Here is a 16,149-nt window from a genome sequence, read left to right on the forward strand (position 1 = left end):
TGAATGCTGTTACAACTTACAAATTTATCTTTTTGTAACAAAAAGAAGAAGAAAAGAAAATGAGGGCAGAAGGCTAGAAAGAAAGAAAAAATAAAAAAAATTTGTTCTATTGGGGGGCAATAGACGTTTTGAATTGATGTAATTTTTTTTTCTTTCTTTAATCAAATTTTTTTTTGTCTAATTTTAGGAAGATTAGTTCCTATTCCTGTGACCGAAAGTTCTATTGGGGGGCAATAAACATTTCCGGCGACCTATAAGATCTCCGAAAACTTCTTTGGGGACCTCCGGTGAGGTTTTCAGAAAAGTCCGTGGGCGGCGGCCGATGACTGGAATCTTGCGGCAGATGACTGGATTCGGGCGAAAGTTGGTCGGAATCCGACGATCGATGATCAGAATCCGGCGGCAGGTGACAGAGCTCCGGCGAAGTCTCCTCTGGTTTCTCTCTCTCTCTCTCTCTCTAAATAACAAAGGGGTGAGGGTAAAATTCTTAATGGGGTATTAGGAAGTCTGTTTTGGGTAAGGGATAATTAAAAAAACCAAATGGAGTAAGTGAGAAAAAAATCCCTAGAAATTGGATAAATGGATAAAAACCCATATATTAAAGAAGAATATTGTATGTACCAAACTTATTAATTACATAGCAAATTAAATCTCTCATTAAGATTAAATCCCAATTATTTCGGTGAGACTCATGAATGAAGTTCTTCTACCTATATGAAACTATAACTTCTTCTAAAAAAAAAAAAAAAAAAAAAACTATAACTTTATATCACGCATACAATACATGTGCGTTCATAGGATTAAGTTAGGTATAGTGGGACTCAGACAGAGAAAAAGAAATTTGTGTTCATGCAATTACTAATTTATCAAATGCCGTATGGAAAGAGTAAAGAATCTTAAGATACGAATACTAGTCTGCATACGTAAAACTCATCGATCCCATTCCCATCCATGTGCGTTGCAGGGTGGGCCAACTCTCCAATCTCCAAACCTCACCTTAAATCCTGAATCACTTGTTTAAAAAGCCACTTATAACTACTACTTTGGCTGCCAGTTGAAACAGCTCGATCACCAAAAAGTGAGGTAAAATAAATGTGCGGAGCTTGAGTTGTATACTTGTATTGCGGTTAAAAGTAGGACCAACTCTCTGCGAGTCTTTAACTTAAATTGCTACGCTTTCCCTTTCTTGCACTGGTATTACTGGTGTGCGATCAACTCTCTGCAAACCAAAGCAAACCCAACAAAACGAACCCAGATAAATACCGGAGTGTCCCTTGTAAGCTTTCCTTACATGGGAAATTTGAAACCGACGCGGAGAAGCCATTAGACCCGGCCTGTAAAAAGCACAATGCTTCAAGTTGGGTGTGGTGGGGGAGAAGCTGAGATGGATAAGGGACGTTCTGTTGTCGTGGGAGTCAAGCTGGACTCCAAGAGCAGAGAGCTGCTGACGTGGGCTCTCGTCAAGGTGGCTGAGCCCGGTGACTCTGTTATTGCTATTCACGTTCTTGGTAAAAATGGTGAGTGAAGTTTTGGCCTTTTGTTTACATTTGTGTTTTTTTTTTTCTGGGTTTAAGTAGGAACTGACTGGTTTTGGTGAGATGGGTTTTGTGTGTAGAAATTGTGGATCGAGATGGGAAGTCGTCGCTTCTATCACTCGTCAAAGCTTTTGACTCTGTTCTTGCTGTGTATGAAGGCTTCTGTAATTTGAAGCAGGTTCGTTTTCCATCAGATTCTTGTTGTGGAAATTTGGGATTTAGCTGTCATTTTATGGTGTTTTGTCATATTCTCTGGTTCTTTGCTGAAAAAATGAACGGTTCAACCAGAGCTAAGTTTTTTTTTTTTTTTTTTTTTTTAAAACTTATTTTGTTTTTTTTCACAAATTGATAAGTTGAGACCTTTTAAGGCCTGTTCTTGACATTTAGTATTGGTCTCATTGCATTGGAGAGTTTGATGGTCAAGCTTAATTGTTTCAAAAGTTTTAGTCTTTCCTAAGTTTTGTTTCTAGTCTTTCCTAAGTTATGTTCATGTTATACAGGTGGATCTCAAGCTTAAAATTTGCAGAGGAACATCAATAAAGAAGATTCTAGTCCGGGAAGCGAAATCTTATAATGCATGCAAATTTATAGTGGGAACTGCTCAGAGCCACCATAAAATCCGGTCATCCACCACCGTGGCCAAGTACTGTGCTAAGAAACTGTCAAAGGATTGTGGGATACTTGCTGTAAATAATGGGAAAGTTGTGTTTAACAGGGAGGGCTCTCAATCAAGTTGTGACTCTCAAGGTAATTTAATTTCTCCAATTGATTTTTGGTTTTTTTTTTTTTTTTTTTGAAACGGATTTTTGGTGCTTTCTTTAATTCTTCTTGATTTTTAGTTATGGTGTGATCTTAATGTAGTATTTGTTTGCAGGAAGTGGAGAGCATCACCGAAATAGTATGCTCAGTGCATTTCACAGATCACTGCATAAGTCTTCGAAAGTACTAAATGAAGGCAGTGACAATCTGGCCTCAAAGAATGCAAATGATCAGGTCAATTGTAAGAAAATGGAGCAGACATTAGCTAAAATCTTTTTCGAATGTACAGACACGGTTGAGAAACAGAAATGCTCGGCTTGTTCACGGCCCTCTGTGGATAATTCTAGTCACCAATCTGCTGAAGACTCTTCTGCTGAGGATGGTGAAGATAAATCCATGGCTATAGTGCCTGTACAAAGAGAAGAGGCAAAAAAAGCAGGTTCACTTACTATGTTGATCAAAGAATTACCTGAAGCAAGACCTGGTTGGCCACTGCTTCGTCGTGCTGTGTTACCAGACCATTCGGAGAGGTCTATGGTTCGGAAGATCTCGGTGGTTCAGTGGGCAATGCAATTGCCTAGTCGGCGTCATAGACAAAATAGTTGTGATCCAGGGGAAGATCAACCTTCTAGTTTGGATGGAGAAACTGGTGCAATTGTTCCAGTGGATAGTGAGGCAATGACTGCCCCATCTTCACCTGATCACTATTCGAAAGGCTTGCCTAGAGAATTGGAGGGTCTGCATGAGAAGTACTCATCTACTTGCAGATTGTTCAATTACCAGGAACTTCAGTCAGCAACATCATATTTCTTGGCTGGTATGTTGTCCACACAATTTTATATCTCTAAAGTCAAACGTCCTATTTTTTTTTCTTCATGTTTTGTTTACTGAAAAAATATTTTCTTCTTCAATACCAGAAAATCTGATTGGGAGAGGCGGCAGTAGTCAAGTTTATAAAGGCTGCCTTCCTGATGCCAAGGAACTTGCTGTTAAAATCTTAAAACCATCTGAAGATGTATTGAAGGAGTTTGTTCTGGAAATAGAGATTATCGCTACCTTAAATCACAAGAACATTATTTCCCTTCTGGGGTTCTGTTTTGAGGATAACAATCTTCTCTTGGTTTATGATTTCTTATCAAGAGGAAGCCTCGAGGAGAATCTCCATGGTACGTAACTATATCTTTTTCTGGTTGAGGAGTTGTGTTTATGTCTGAACTCTAGCCTAATTTTGATTTTTTTTTAACACCTTTTTAGGAAGTAAGAAAGATCCAAATGCATTTGGTTGGAATGAGAGATATAAGGTGGCTGTGGGTGTAGCTGAGGCCTTGGATTATCTGCACAGTGGCAGTGCTCAACCAGTAATCCACAGGGATGTTAAATCATCCAATATACTGTTATCTGATGATTTTGAGCCACAGGTAGCATGCTAATTAACTTTTGTTGTTTTGAAGTAGCTTTGTTTTTTTACTTTGAAGTTGTCAGTGTTCATGCTAATTCTACATGGCTTTTTCAGCTCTCTGATTTTGGACTGGCTAAGTGGGCACCAACCTCCTCATCACATATAACATGCACTGATGTTGCAGGCACATTTGGGTTTGTACCTTTCAAAGCTGTAGCTTTTATCATCTCATATCCATAGCTTGTTGGTTTTTAACAAAGTGAACAGTGATTATGATATACTGATAACTAATAGCATTGCTTGTTGCTGCAGATACTTGGCTCCTGAGTACTTTATGTATGGCAAAGTAAACGAGAAGATTGACGTGTATGCATTTGGTGTTGTACTCCTTGAACTTCTTTCAGGAAGAAAACCTATAAGCAGTGACTATCTGAAGGGCCATGAGAGCCTAGTCATGTGGGTATGTCTTCTTTTTCCCTAAGGTTTTACTTCATTTACCTCTTCATGTCGTCTCATGAAGGAAGATTAATTGAATAATTGGAACTTGCATCTTGTCCAGGCTAAGCCAATTTTAAATGGTGGGAAGGTGGCCCAACTATTAGATCCGAGCTTGGGAAAGTACGATCAAGTCCAAGTGGAGAGAATGGTTTTAGCAGCTACTCTTTGTATCAGACATGCCCCAAGAGCAAGGCCCCAAATGAGTTCTGTAAGTTGGATGTTATCTTTTAAGTAGCTTCCCTCAGTATATAGCATACAACTTCCAATTCTTGATAGCATAAAATCCCACATCTGTAACTAACTTGAACAAAACTGTTTGTCATTCTATTGAACACAGGTTGTGAAGCTCCTTCAAGGTGATGCAGAAATGATTAAGTGGGCAAGGCTACAAGTCCATGCTTGGGAGGAATCTGATATCCATGACGATGAGCCTTGTCCACGTTCGAATCTGCAGTCTCACCTTAACCTTGCACTGCTTGATGTGGAGGATGACTCGCTCTCCGTGAGCAGCATTGAGCAAACCGTCTCCTTAGAGGACTACCTCAAAGGCCGGTGGAGCCGCTCATCAAGCTTTGACTAACAATTTCACCCGCATAATGCTATTATGCTAGCGATGGCACTTCCTTGTTGTGTGATTAATCTGTATAGTAAACCCCTCCAAGAAAAAGAAAAAAAGAAAAACAGTGGCTTTCTTTCACATATCGCATTAGAGGTTGGCGTATAGAAGGGTTTAGGATGAGAGGTTGTTTTGTGTGTGCCCTCCTCCTTCTCTCAGTCATAAACTGGTCCTTACTTATTGGGCTGGTTTTCTTCCACCCCTCTTTTTGTTCTGTCTAATTGGTGTCAGTTTTCTTCTTGGTCTCAATTAGACCAAGAGCTCGATTGTAATGTTGAAAAGAAGAATGTGTTGTAATTCTTGACGGTTTTACCAGAGTGATTCTTGATGGTTTTACCAGAGTGAGCACAAGTTTAATTATAAAACTAATAAGAGAAACTCCAGTCGTTCAATTGTTTTGGATTCAAAGTTTGACGACATAATTCTACCGGTGGCTGAAATGGTTTTGCAAGAACATGTCAATTCACAATGCAAAGTCATTATTCTCCATCCAATGGGTTGTTCTATAATGTTCCGGAGCTGAGCTATTGGATTAGCTTAATGTATGTGGCGCACTGAAAACAACGACTCGTTTAACAGTTCTGAAACTCTACATAATTTTCACTACCCAACAACTCAAGAACTCTAAAATATTGGCCATTCAACTAGCTAATAAACAAATCCCGTGGAAATTTGCTTTATAAGTTTGGTTTATCCCCCAAATCTTTTGTTTGGTTAGATTCTTTTCCTGAATGGCCATCAACATCTTTGAACGGACTACTCACATGGTGCTAAGTACCTTTGTGTCTCTAAAAGTCTAAAGTCATGAGGGTACCGGTGGACCACCTCAAAAGCTAAGGTACCGCCCAGCGGCCACCACCATCTACAAAGACTCAAAAAATAGTGGTCAATATTAATTGCAAGTCATTACTCAGCCGGTCTAATTCACCGACACTAAACACCCACTTTGGTCATTTTCATTGCCATCTCAAAAATATCACAGCCATGTCTCCCATGCTCACAGGAGGCTCAGAGAGTCACAGGCCAACTACGTCAGATATTCAGATCTCGTGGACCTCTTTGAGATTTTGTGACTGAAATTAATGTAGACTTGCCCCAAGGTTGTTCATTTAAGGACAGAGGTCATTTGGCCCGTTTCTAATTTCACTCTCAAAATAAAAACAAGTCTTCTCCTCTTCCCTGACGAACTGGATCGAATTGAACCAAACCGAATCATTTTTAATTGAGGCAATTCGGCCAGATTCGTAAGTTTACGAGGTAGAGTCCTCAGATTAGGGGAAATAAATCTAAAAGTAAGGCCATGTTTGGTTGGTGGAAACTTGGGGAAAGTGTTTCCGGAGGGAGGGGGGAGGGAACCAATTTCCTCCACATTTTCCTTTCTTTTGGGAAAGTGTTTCCCTTCCTTGGCTGTCCCAAACACAGGAAAGGAAAGTATTTTCTTTCCCAATGCTCACTTTCCGGGAAACAAACATGGCCTAAGTGATCATCATTGTTCAAAGGTATTCAAAAAGCGAATAAACAAATTTTTTTTTACTGGAAAAAAAGAAGCCTGAGATATTGTTTCATTAGGAAAATTACACGTGATGGTCCGAGTATATAACATGTATTTATCCGTGATTGCAAGGATTCCACCAAATTTCAGTAAATATTATTAACCCAAATCATTGTCTAATTTTCCGAGACCATAGAATAATCACTGATTTCGTTAAGGTTTTATTCTCTGAATTATTAAACGTTACCAAAACAAATAATAAATGGTGGTTGAAATTGACCTTTCCTTTCTTGATCATGAAAAATTGACAGTCTACCCTGTACACCACGGTTACTTTTTTTTTTACGCCAAATAGAACGGCATGTCGTCTCTTGTCGGACACCGTAAACCAAACTAGGGTCTCCGCTGGGAAAGTGAAACTGCCGGCCAAGATAAAACCAAACTTCGCAAGCTTCGCACAAAAACGAAGAAGAAGATTAGAAGAAGAAGAAGAAGGAAGAAGACGAAGAAGAGCAGAGAGCCCAACCAACCAGAGATTCCAGATCTCTCTCTCTCTTCATGGACCTCCCTCAGTACCTTCACCACCATCCAAGGTACGCTCCTTCCTCCTCCTCCTCTGACCCTAATTTCCCAAACTACCCTCACCGCACCACCAACCACTACCACCACCGCCACACTCCGCCTCCTCCTCCCCCAACCCAGCCCCCACAGCTCCGCCCACAATCCCCCTCCTCCTTCAAATCCCTACCCCCTCCTCCGCCGCCACCACATCCCCAAAGGACCACCTTCTCCCCCACCCCATCGATTCCGATCATTCCAGAACCTTCTCCCTCGCACCACTCACCGCCCGCTGCCTCTCGATTCCGACCGGCCACGTCATCGCCTCTACCTCGAGTCCGGTCCGGATTACCGGGACCGGTCCAGGAACTATTCGCCGCGCGATTACGACCGCGAATTGCATAAACCCTATAGGCGCGATCCGGACGGCGGCGGCGCTAGGTTTAGATCGGAGTACGAAGAACAACGGGATCGTCGAGTTGATGACGGTTATCGGCGTCGCTCGAGCAATCACGAAACGACGACGTTTCGCGAAGTAGAGCTCCAGGATTCGGGTTCGGGTTGCTACGACGAGAGCGCGTATGAGGAGCTGTTGAAGAGTGGGAGGAGATATGAGGCGTATGAGATTCAAAGGTGGGGTCTTGAGAGGGCCCAATCGGAGGAGGATTTGTACGATCCTTTCGAATTGGATGAGCACGATGAGGAGGATCGGATTGTTTCGGACAAGAGGGATTATTATGGTTCCGAATCAGGAAGAAATAGTAGTACTAGTAGATGGAAGCAGATACAAAAGAAGAGTGCTTTGCTTAGGCTTCAAACGCCGAAGGCCCGGGACCGGAATTACTCTGCTTATTATGATAGTTCCGGCTCCGGTGGATCTTTCAGAGGGAAAGAACAGTATGAGTATGAGTATTCAGGTCATGGGAGGAAGGATGCAGTAGAAGAAGAGAGGCGTGGTGGTGGAGGAGAAGAGAGAGGCCAACAACAGAGAGGTGGGAGTAGTCCTCTGGACCTTGATGTTTCGTTTAAGTCGAATTCGCTGGTAGCCAAGCCGGTTAGAACTAGGGATGAGAAGAGAGGTTCAGTTTCGGATATGGATTGTTCAGAGTCACCACCTGCTAAGCCTTTTTGTGCGGATGTTGTAAATTTGGATAGTTTGGCACTTGTTTCGAATAAGACATCGAGTCCTGGCAAGGAGGCCATGAAGTTGAAAGGACAAGTTACTACTTCTGGCATGAATTCACAGCCTTGTTCTGTTGTGACTGATGATGCGTTTGTAAAGAGTGAAGTGGAAACAGCACCCAAGGGCAAGATTTTACATAAAGATGGCAAGGATGTTGGTTCCAGTCAGAAGTCTTCTCCCAACGTTTCTAAGAAGACAAAAGTAGTGAAGAAAATAGTGGCCAAGAAGACAGTGAAAAAGGTCACAAACCCCCCCACTTCACAGCCAGAAAGTAAGATTGATGAGCCGGGGACGAGTACTGTTCACAGTCTATTTGCAGGCACTGGCAAAGGTGAAACCTCTTCCATTTCTGATCCTTGTCCAAATGATTTGCATGTGTTGCCTGTAGATAAGGAAGTAGAAGGTTCTCAGCCAAATGTTCTATCAGATGAATATGGCACTGTTCTCAACTCTTGTAGTAAGAATATTGGGAACAACTCAAGTGCAAATTTGGGCTCTTTGAGTCCTGCAGAGATTAATACTGATCAGAAGCACCCTCTGAATGTAGATACTCCGGTCAAGGGCTTGCTTACCATTTCAAATTTTAACAGCAATGCAACTGACTCAATCAAGGTGGCTTCTTGTCCTGAAACTGGCGGTGTTGTGGATGTCAGCAAATCGATCTGTCAGAGTGGAAACATTTTATTGGTTGATAAAGTTGTACAAAAAGAATCATCACAGGCCATGTTGGCTGTAGAAGGCAATTTGAGCTCTGGTTTTTTAAATTCAGATAAGATGCATGAACTCACGAATGTAAAGGGTTCTGAACATGGGGCTGAAACCTTGGAGAAACTGTCACATCAGGAAATCATTGTTCCTGATGTTGGCACTGTGGATGCAGTTAGCGAACAACCTTGTAGATATCAGCTCCCCACATCACTTCAAAATGGTGGTGTTGTGGAAGAACTTCCTAAGGCTATATCTTCAGCAGAAAATAATATGGCGGTTGGTTTATCGAGTTCAGGGGAGACCAAAGCTGTCCGCTCCAAGATTGGTAGACGTACAAGGTGGGATTCTGATGAAGTTTATGTTAAGAAAGATAAGAGCATTACAGTTTCCAATGGTGGGAATACTAATTCTTTTGGCAAGCAGTCATCACCTGATTGTGACTCTAGATCTTTTGAAATTTGTGCCACAGAAAGATCTCCAAATATACCAAAATCAGGTGGAGATACTCATAGTGTTACACCTATGATTCAAAAGAAGAGAAAAGTTAAAACGCAGTTAGACTTCTCAAGGATATCCGACACTTGTGTAGACCCTGTAAATGTTTCTCCCCGCAAAGATGCACCGGATACAACAGTAAGTTCTTTCCTGAAGGATCCTAGTCATGCAGAAGTTTCTGTTTCTGGTGTTCAAAAGTTAGATATGGGATCACAGCCTGGTAATGATTGGGTCAGCGTTCTGAATGGGAAAAGTTCAGTAAATGGGTTTTCTGACACTAAGCTTTCAGCTACAATTGATGCTAACTATGATACAAATGAGACTTCACCCGAGTATTTAAAGAGGAGAAAAGTGTCTGGCACTCATCTGGTATTGACTTCAGCTCAAACCAATGGAGGACCTGCAAATAAATCTACATCTTATATACAGGAATCTTCAACTCATAATGATGTTCCAACATATCAAGCGGACAAAGGTGCTTCTTCTAGCATAGGTTCTCAGTGTGCTACTTCTAATTTAATTCCATCTCCTGAGGAAATCAATGTCTATCTTGAGGACATTATGGCTGCAGTATCATCTGATACTGTAGCTGCAGCTAGGGACTCCTTTACTAATGATGATATGAAGATTAAGCACCAAGGTATTGACTCTTCTTCAGTTTCTGAAGGGTCAGGTATTCCACATATGCAAATCCTTTGTCCTTTACAATCACAGAATGAGGATAAAGAGGATGGTACTGAAGTTATGGTTGTAAATAATCATCACCTTGACATTTTGGATATAGATGGTAGTCATGAAAAAGACTTTGATGTTTGTGCAACAAATGAGCACATTATGGTTCAAGGTGAGACTGCTCCATGTACAATTCATTCAGAGCTTCAGCCTGCTGATTTGGGTATTAATTCTTTCAGTACAAATATACAATCAGATTACCTCTGTGTTAAGGATAAACTGCCTTTTGTGCCAAGTTGTCTGCTTTCAATTGCTAATGGCAATGAAGTAACTTCTACCAACTCTATTGATGAAGGCATGAAGTCTGTGTCTGATACGCTGTCAGATACAGGTACTCCAGAAACTTCAACTAGTATCACTGACGTGCATATGCTGATTTGTAATCCTTCGGTTATTAAAAGTTTTGACGAAAAAGTTTGTGCGGATGACCAGAAATTTGAGGTGAAGTCTGAGGTTGCATCCGCTGGGAATTTATTCTCAGAGACCAAAACTAATTTAACATTAGATAATGCAACTGAAGGTCACCAATCAGTCACAGAGAAGGCAGTACCTTTGAAATTGCAGGATTCCAAAAAGACATCTCATGGTCTGCATCTCATAAGTGCTGAATCTGCATTGAAGAACCAGCTGGGTCAAGCTACTCATAGGATTGTTCCAGGTCGTCCATTTTCTGCCTTTACTACCTCACAGAAGGCTACCTCTTCAACACATATATCAAAGCCTCGGACTTGGCATCGAAATGCTAATTCATCTGTATCTCCTCTTCCTGTGAGTACTCTTCCACCTCAAAGGCAGTTGCCACAAAGAAATGGAAAACTTGAAAGTAATTCTTATGTTCGTAAAGGTAACACCCTTGTTAGAAGACGTGCTACAATTGCTGCTGTACCACAAATCTCTCAAGGTCTCAGTTCATCTGTTCATCAGTTGAACTTTTCAGGTATAGATGGATTGAAGAAGAATGCAGGATCCGACAGTAGGGTTGACATTAAAAACCCTCCAAGAACAGGAGGACTCAATGCTTCTTCAGATAGGCCCCCAGCCCCACTACCCAGTGGAGTCAAAATGTCTGCATCTGCTGCCGTCTCTTCCGGGATTCCTACATCATCCCCACTAGCTGAGCCTCTTCTTAGTGATATCTCTGGAACTAAATCAGATCCTATGAATTGTTCGGAGACGAAAGATGCAGAAGGATCAGTCAAGGACTCGCTGGCAACTTCTGATACTCAGGAATACCATAGTGGTCCAGTCAACAATCTACATGATGGGAATCTGGCATCTTCAAATATGAAGAAGGTTATATATGTAAAGCGAAAATTAAATCAGTTGGTTGCATCATCTTCAAATCCGTCAGACCTTTCTGTCCACAATGCTGATAAGAACCAACCCTCAGATGGCTACTACAAGAGGCGCAAACATCAGCTAATTAGGTCTTCTTTGGAATGTAATGGCAAAGATACTGTTCTCCTGCCCACTGACAATATAAACTCAGGGGAGCAAAAGGCTCGTAAGGTTATCCCCAGTAGAACATTTAACAAGAAGCGATCACTTAAGGGTATGCTATTTGAACTTGTCCAATTAGTCGTTGGTAAGCAATATTATCTTTTATATAGATGAAAGATGCAATCAACAAAAGTTCTGACATGCATTTGCTGCATCAGGGAATAAGTTTCTTGAATCAATTTCATTTGTTGATTTCTGCTAAAATGTTAAGCATCAGAGTGTTTCTCTTTCTTCTTTATTGTCATTTCTGCCATTGTTAAATGTATGTAGCTCCTATCTGCAACTTTTCCAACTGAATTTTGTTCTTGGAGAAGTTCATCATGTTCATTTCATATTTCATGTTTAAGGAGGGATGGTGGAGTTTTACAAGTTTATAACCTCTTATGGGGCAGTCCTCTGTGCCAGAATGTGTTATTATTTTTTGGAGTCTGTAATTGTTGATGTACTGGTATTTCTTCGTCTTTCTTTGGCATGACAAAATTAAGTAATATTTCTATTTGCAGCTGTTGCGAGGATGAGTAAAAAGAATTCCTTGGTCTGGACACCAAGTGGTTCACAGTCATCAAATAATAATGGTAGTTCATATGACCATCAGAAGGTTCTGCCTCAGCTGTTTCCGTGGAAAAGAGCAAGATACTGGAGAACTGTCATGCAAAGTCAGGCTTCCAATTTCAATTATAGTTCCTCATCAACAATCAGGTAACTGATTTTCTTGCTTCTGGAATTATATTTAACAAGTCAGTTTTGGTTGTTGCCTAAACAAATCAATGTTCATCTCATCTTTCAGTAAAAAGTTGCTGCTCTCAAGGATGAGGGATACTGTATACACTAGGTCAACCCATGGATTTTCACTTAGAAAGTACAAGGTATTAAGTGTTGGTGGATCTAGTTTAAAATGGTCAAAATCCATTGAAAGTCGCTCAAAGAAAGTTAATGAGGTTAGTTGGCTGTAGCATACAGGCAGGCCATTATTTTTCCCTTGAAAATCATTCATGTTATCTAAGTGAAGTAATGATTTTCAAGTCAAGATTAGCCATTTCTTTGTCCACCTTATCTTTTTTATACACTTCGTGCAGGAAGCTACACGGGCTGTTGCTGAAGTAGAGAAGAAGAAAAGAGAACACAATGGTGCTGCCTGCACTAGTTCTGGTTCTAAAATCAGAAACTCACCGGGTAAGTCAATTCATAGTACTGTTGAGAACATGTAGACCCATATAATAGTTCTGGTGTCTCCGATGCATGAGCAGTTTTTGCTTGCATGTATTGCATAGAGTGCACCTTGAACATGTGGTGTTACAAAATGGCAGGAAAATGAATATCCTGTGTGATCTTTTACTTTTATGGCAGGAAAACGAATATTCCGCATTGGCTCTGTTCGTTACAAAATGGATCCTTCAAGGCGGACACTTAAGAGGATTTCAGGTGGTCTGCTCTTTTCAATTTTTCTGCATATTTGATGTATTCTTGTCAATGAGCTCTAGTATATTCTACATTTATATATATATATATATATATATATATATTTTTTTTTTTTTTCTACATAGGAGCAGATGGGTCAGATATAGTTTCAGAATGTACCACTGCTTTCTCATTGATTTTTTTTTCTTTTCACAATTTCTGAACATGTTCTTACACTCTATGCAGTATTTCTTATTCTTGTTGGAATTGTGTTTCTCCTTGTATGTTTGTTTTGGAGAAATGTGTCCAATGTGATTGATGACCTTTAAGTGTTTCTCTTTTGAGCCTCCCCCTAGTTTGGCGTATTCTGATTTATTTTGTTTACTTGGTAATAAATATTTACTCAATCTCAGTGAATATAATTTTCCCATCTTGTTTTGTGTAGATGACGAATCCTCAAAGTCTGTTGTGCTGAATCCAGAAACGAATGCCAAGAGATCATATGTTCCAAGGAGGTTGGTGATTGGGAATGACGAGTAAGATTCTTTATGTTATGCCTTAAAACCCCAAACATTAATGTTGTCCATTGAGGGTGATAACAAAGTAGATCTCCAAGTTATAGTTTATTCTCAACTTTATAAGTTGTTAGATATAAATGCATTCCCATATTGGCAGATATGTGCGGATTGGAAATGGTAATCAGCTTATTAGAGATCCAAAGAAACGAACTCGCATATTGGCAAGTGAAAGAGTTAGATGGAGTTTGCACACTGCCAGACAGCGGTTGGCAAAAAAACGGAAATACTGCCAGTTTTTCACACGATTTGGGAAGTGTAACAAGGATGATGGAAAATGTCCCTATATTCATGACTCCTCCAAAATTGCAGTCTGCACAAAGTATCTGAACGGTTTATGTTCCAACCCCAACTGCAGATTAACCCACAAGGTTTACCATGTGATGGAACTTCACGTGATCTACAACAGAACTTTGTACTCGTTTCCAGACATTCTTTCCTTTCTTGTCTCTTCCTTTATCAAACTTTTTTTGTCATGCAGGTCATTCCAGAAAGAATGCCAGACTGTTCTTTCTTTCTGCAAGGTACTTTCTGCTAATATATTTCTAATTCAAGGTATTAGTGAATATATAGAACTCTGACACGTTTCCTGCAGGTTTATGCACCAATAAAAATTGTTCTTACAGACATGTAAATGTAAATCCGAAGGCATCTACTTGTGAAGGATTTCTTAAAGGTTATTGTGCGGACGGAAATGAGGTACTGTCTTCTCATATAGAACCAAGTCTTCTTTCCCCGCTTTTCTTTTTTCATTTTTTACTTCATTCATTTCTTGTTCGTCTTGCTACATACTGAAGCCAATATGTTAGTTTATATTATGTATGCGCATGCATTTGGATTTTGAAGGAAAGGGGTTTTCAAACATTCATTTGGACGTACCATACATGGGGAGGGCTGACCTGCCAGGTGAGCTATGTGGTACTAGTTAGGGTGAGATTACAGAGGCTTGGGTGTATGGGAAGATAGTGGGGTGGTTGACAGATGAAAGATGAGAGAAATCCTATTGGGCTTTAACAAAAGTACCGGAAGTAGCATCTGATAATTTTATTATCTGGTGGGTAATTGGGCATTTCATAGATGATTTATTTTTCTAATCGTATAGATTATTATCAGGAAACTAAGCATGACACCTTTAAGGACTCATTATCAAAAAAAAAATCCGAAACCCTTGACCCCTACCATAATAACTCTCAACAATTTAAGAGATAATTTTGCGATGTTTTGGGAATATGCTAGGGTGCATAGAGTATAGATTCTCATTATTGTTTTAGTTTTCTATTTTTCTTGGTGTACATTTTAGATTTCTGTTTAACACTTGATAATCTCCTGCTTGTCAACAAACAACATACACTAATGTTGGAGCAAGTAAATTCGAATGTATATATCTTCCTCACAGTGCCGGAAGAAGCACAGCTATGTCTGCCAGACTTTTGAAGAAACAGGAACGTGTCCTCAAGGGCCCAAATGCAAGCTTCACCACCCCAAAAAGCGTATGAAGGGAAAGATAAAGAAACGATCAAGAGAACATAGAAATGGTTGGGGACGTTACTTTGTTTCCAAGGATGTTGGTGTTTCTGAGCCCGTAACAGCGTCTGCAAAGCACTGTGCACAAAATGGTGATGACATATTTGGTAATGATTTCGTTAGCATCAATGTTAGTGACGAGGAGGCTGGAGAAAGTAACAATCCACCTGAGCAAACCACATTTTATGACAGTGATCCCTCTGAATTAGACTTGGATGATCTTGATGAACTAATTAAACCGGTTCGTTTGTTGAATAAGATGAAGACAAACATTTATTGACAGTGGCAGCCAAAGAGATACATGTGATCTATACCATGGAGTAATTTCTGCAAACTACTCTCCGATCGTATGCTTGTGCAAAATGATTTGGGAGTATAGGCCCCCCTCTTTTTTTGGTGAGGTGGAGGTCCTAAGGCCAAGGGAGGACCCTAACCAGGAACAGGTATAAGCTTGTGTACCAGCTGAAGCAGGAGTTCACTGATTTGGAATGCTAAGTGGATGCATAAGCGAGGTGCAAAAGCAAGCGGGAACAAGTGGACCGGGCATAAAGATTTATTTGATCATCAAGCTGAGTAAACCCAGACTATCAGCGTCGGAGAGGGTCACAAAGAGAAGTTTATGGAAGACCTGGCAGCTAATACCACTCCTATGTCCCATCTGAGAGAGTCGGCAGCCAGATTTGCTTAGCATGCACCAAGTCAGAGAAGTTTATGGAAGACCTGGCAGCTAATACCACTCCTGTGCCCCATCTGAGAGCGTCGGCAGCCAGATTTGCTTAGCTGGCACCAAGTCAACACTAACCATAGTTTTTTCTCTTGCTAGGAATAGTGATTTCTTTCTTTTTGTTTTGTTTGTTTTCCTTTTTCTCAATTCTTTTGTTTCCCTTATACATGTTGTACAAGATCAAGATAGTTGAAATGAATAATAAAGCATGAAATGCGCTTGAATAATCAGAATGTTGCGTCTACTTTTTTTCTTGAGCTCTCCCTCTGAGCCTGTGTTTTGCTTTGAATTTTGATGACATGGACTATATTATCAGATTAAACAAGGCTATTTACCTTGAGGGCATGATTTTTTTGTAAATATGTAAAATGGGAAGAAAAAGATAAAAACAAAGGGCTTCTTCACAAGGGGAGAGAGAGGAGAAATCACCACACAAGTCTCCCAGTATAATAC

At 40.4% G+C, this 16,149-nt stretch overlaps 1 protein-coding gene and 1 pseudogene across 1 annotated transcript; both read left to right on the forward strand.

Annotated features, from left to right (window-relative positions):
• Positions 1–1,056: 1,056 nt before the first annotated feature.
• Positions 1,057–5,143, forward strand: LOC112172901 (annotated as a pseudogene).
• Positions 5,144–6,561: 1,418 nt separating this feature from the next.
• On the forward strand, positions 6,562–15,948 carry LOC112171660. Its single transcript, XM_040508600.1, has 11 exons — positions 6,562–6,618; positions 6,697–11,560; positions 11,979–12,174; positions 12,263–12,413; positions 12,552–12,648; positions 12,823–12,897; positions 13,319–13,409; positions 13,549–13,819; positions 13,930–13,972; positions 14,044–14,147; positions 14,845–15,948. Exons 1-11 carry the CDS (start codon positions 6,562–6,564, stop codon positions 15,250–15,252), a joined length of 6,357 nt encoding a protein of 2,118 aa, XP_040364534.1. The 3' UTR covers positions 15,253–15,948.
• The last annotated feature ends 201 nt before the right edge of the window (positions 15,949–16,149 follow it).

Source organism: Rosa chinensis, chromosome 6 (genome assembly GCF_002994745.2).
Source record: "Rosa chinensis cultivar Old Blush chromosome 6, RchiOBHm-V2, whole genome shotgun sequence".
In the NCBI taxonomy this organism is placed as follows: domain Eukaryota; kingdom Viridiplantae; phylum Streptophyta; class Magnoliopsida; order Rosales; family Rosaceae; genus Rosa; species Rosa chinensis.

What these genes read in the sequence shown, in the direction of transcription:
- LOC112171660 (XM_040508600.1), top strand. Translation starts at nt 6,562, where the DNA reads ATGGTGGTTGAAATTGACCTTTCCTTTCTTGATCATGAAAAATTGACA. An exon ending in GCTCAAAGAAAGTTAATGAG is followed by an intron (nt 12,414 to 12,551) that starts GTTAGTTGGCTG and finishes CACTTCGTGCAG; the next exon opens with GAAGCTACACGGGCTGTTGC. An exon ending in GACACTTAAGAGGATTTCAG is followed by an intron (nt 12,898 to 13,318) that starts GTGGTCTGCTCT and finishes TGTTTTGTGTAG; the next exon opens with ATGACGAATCCTCAAAGTCT.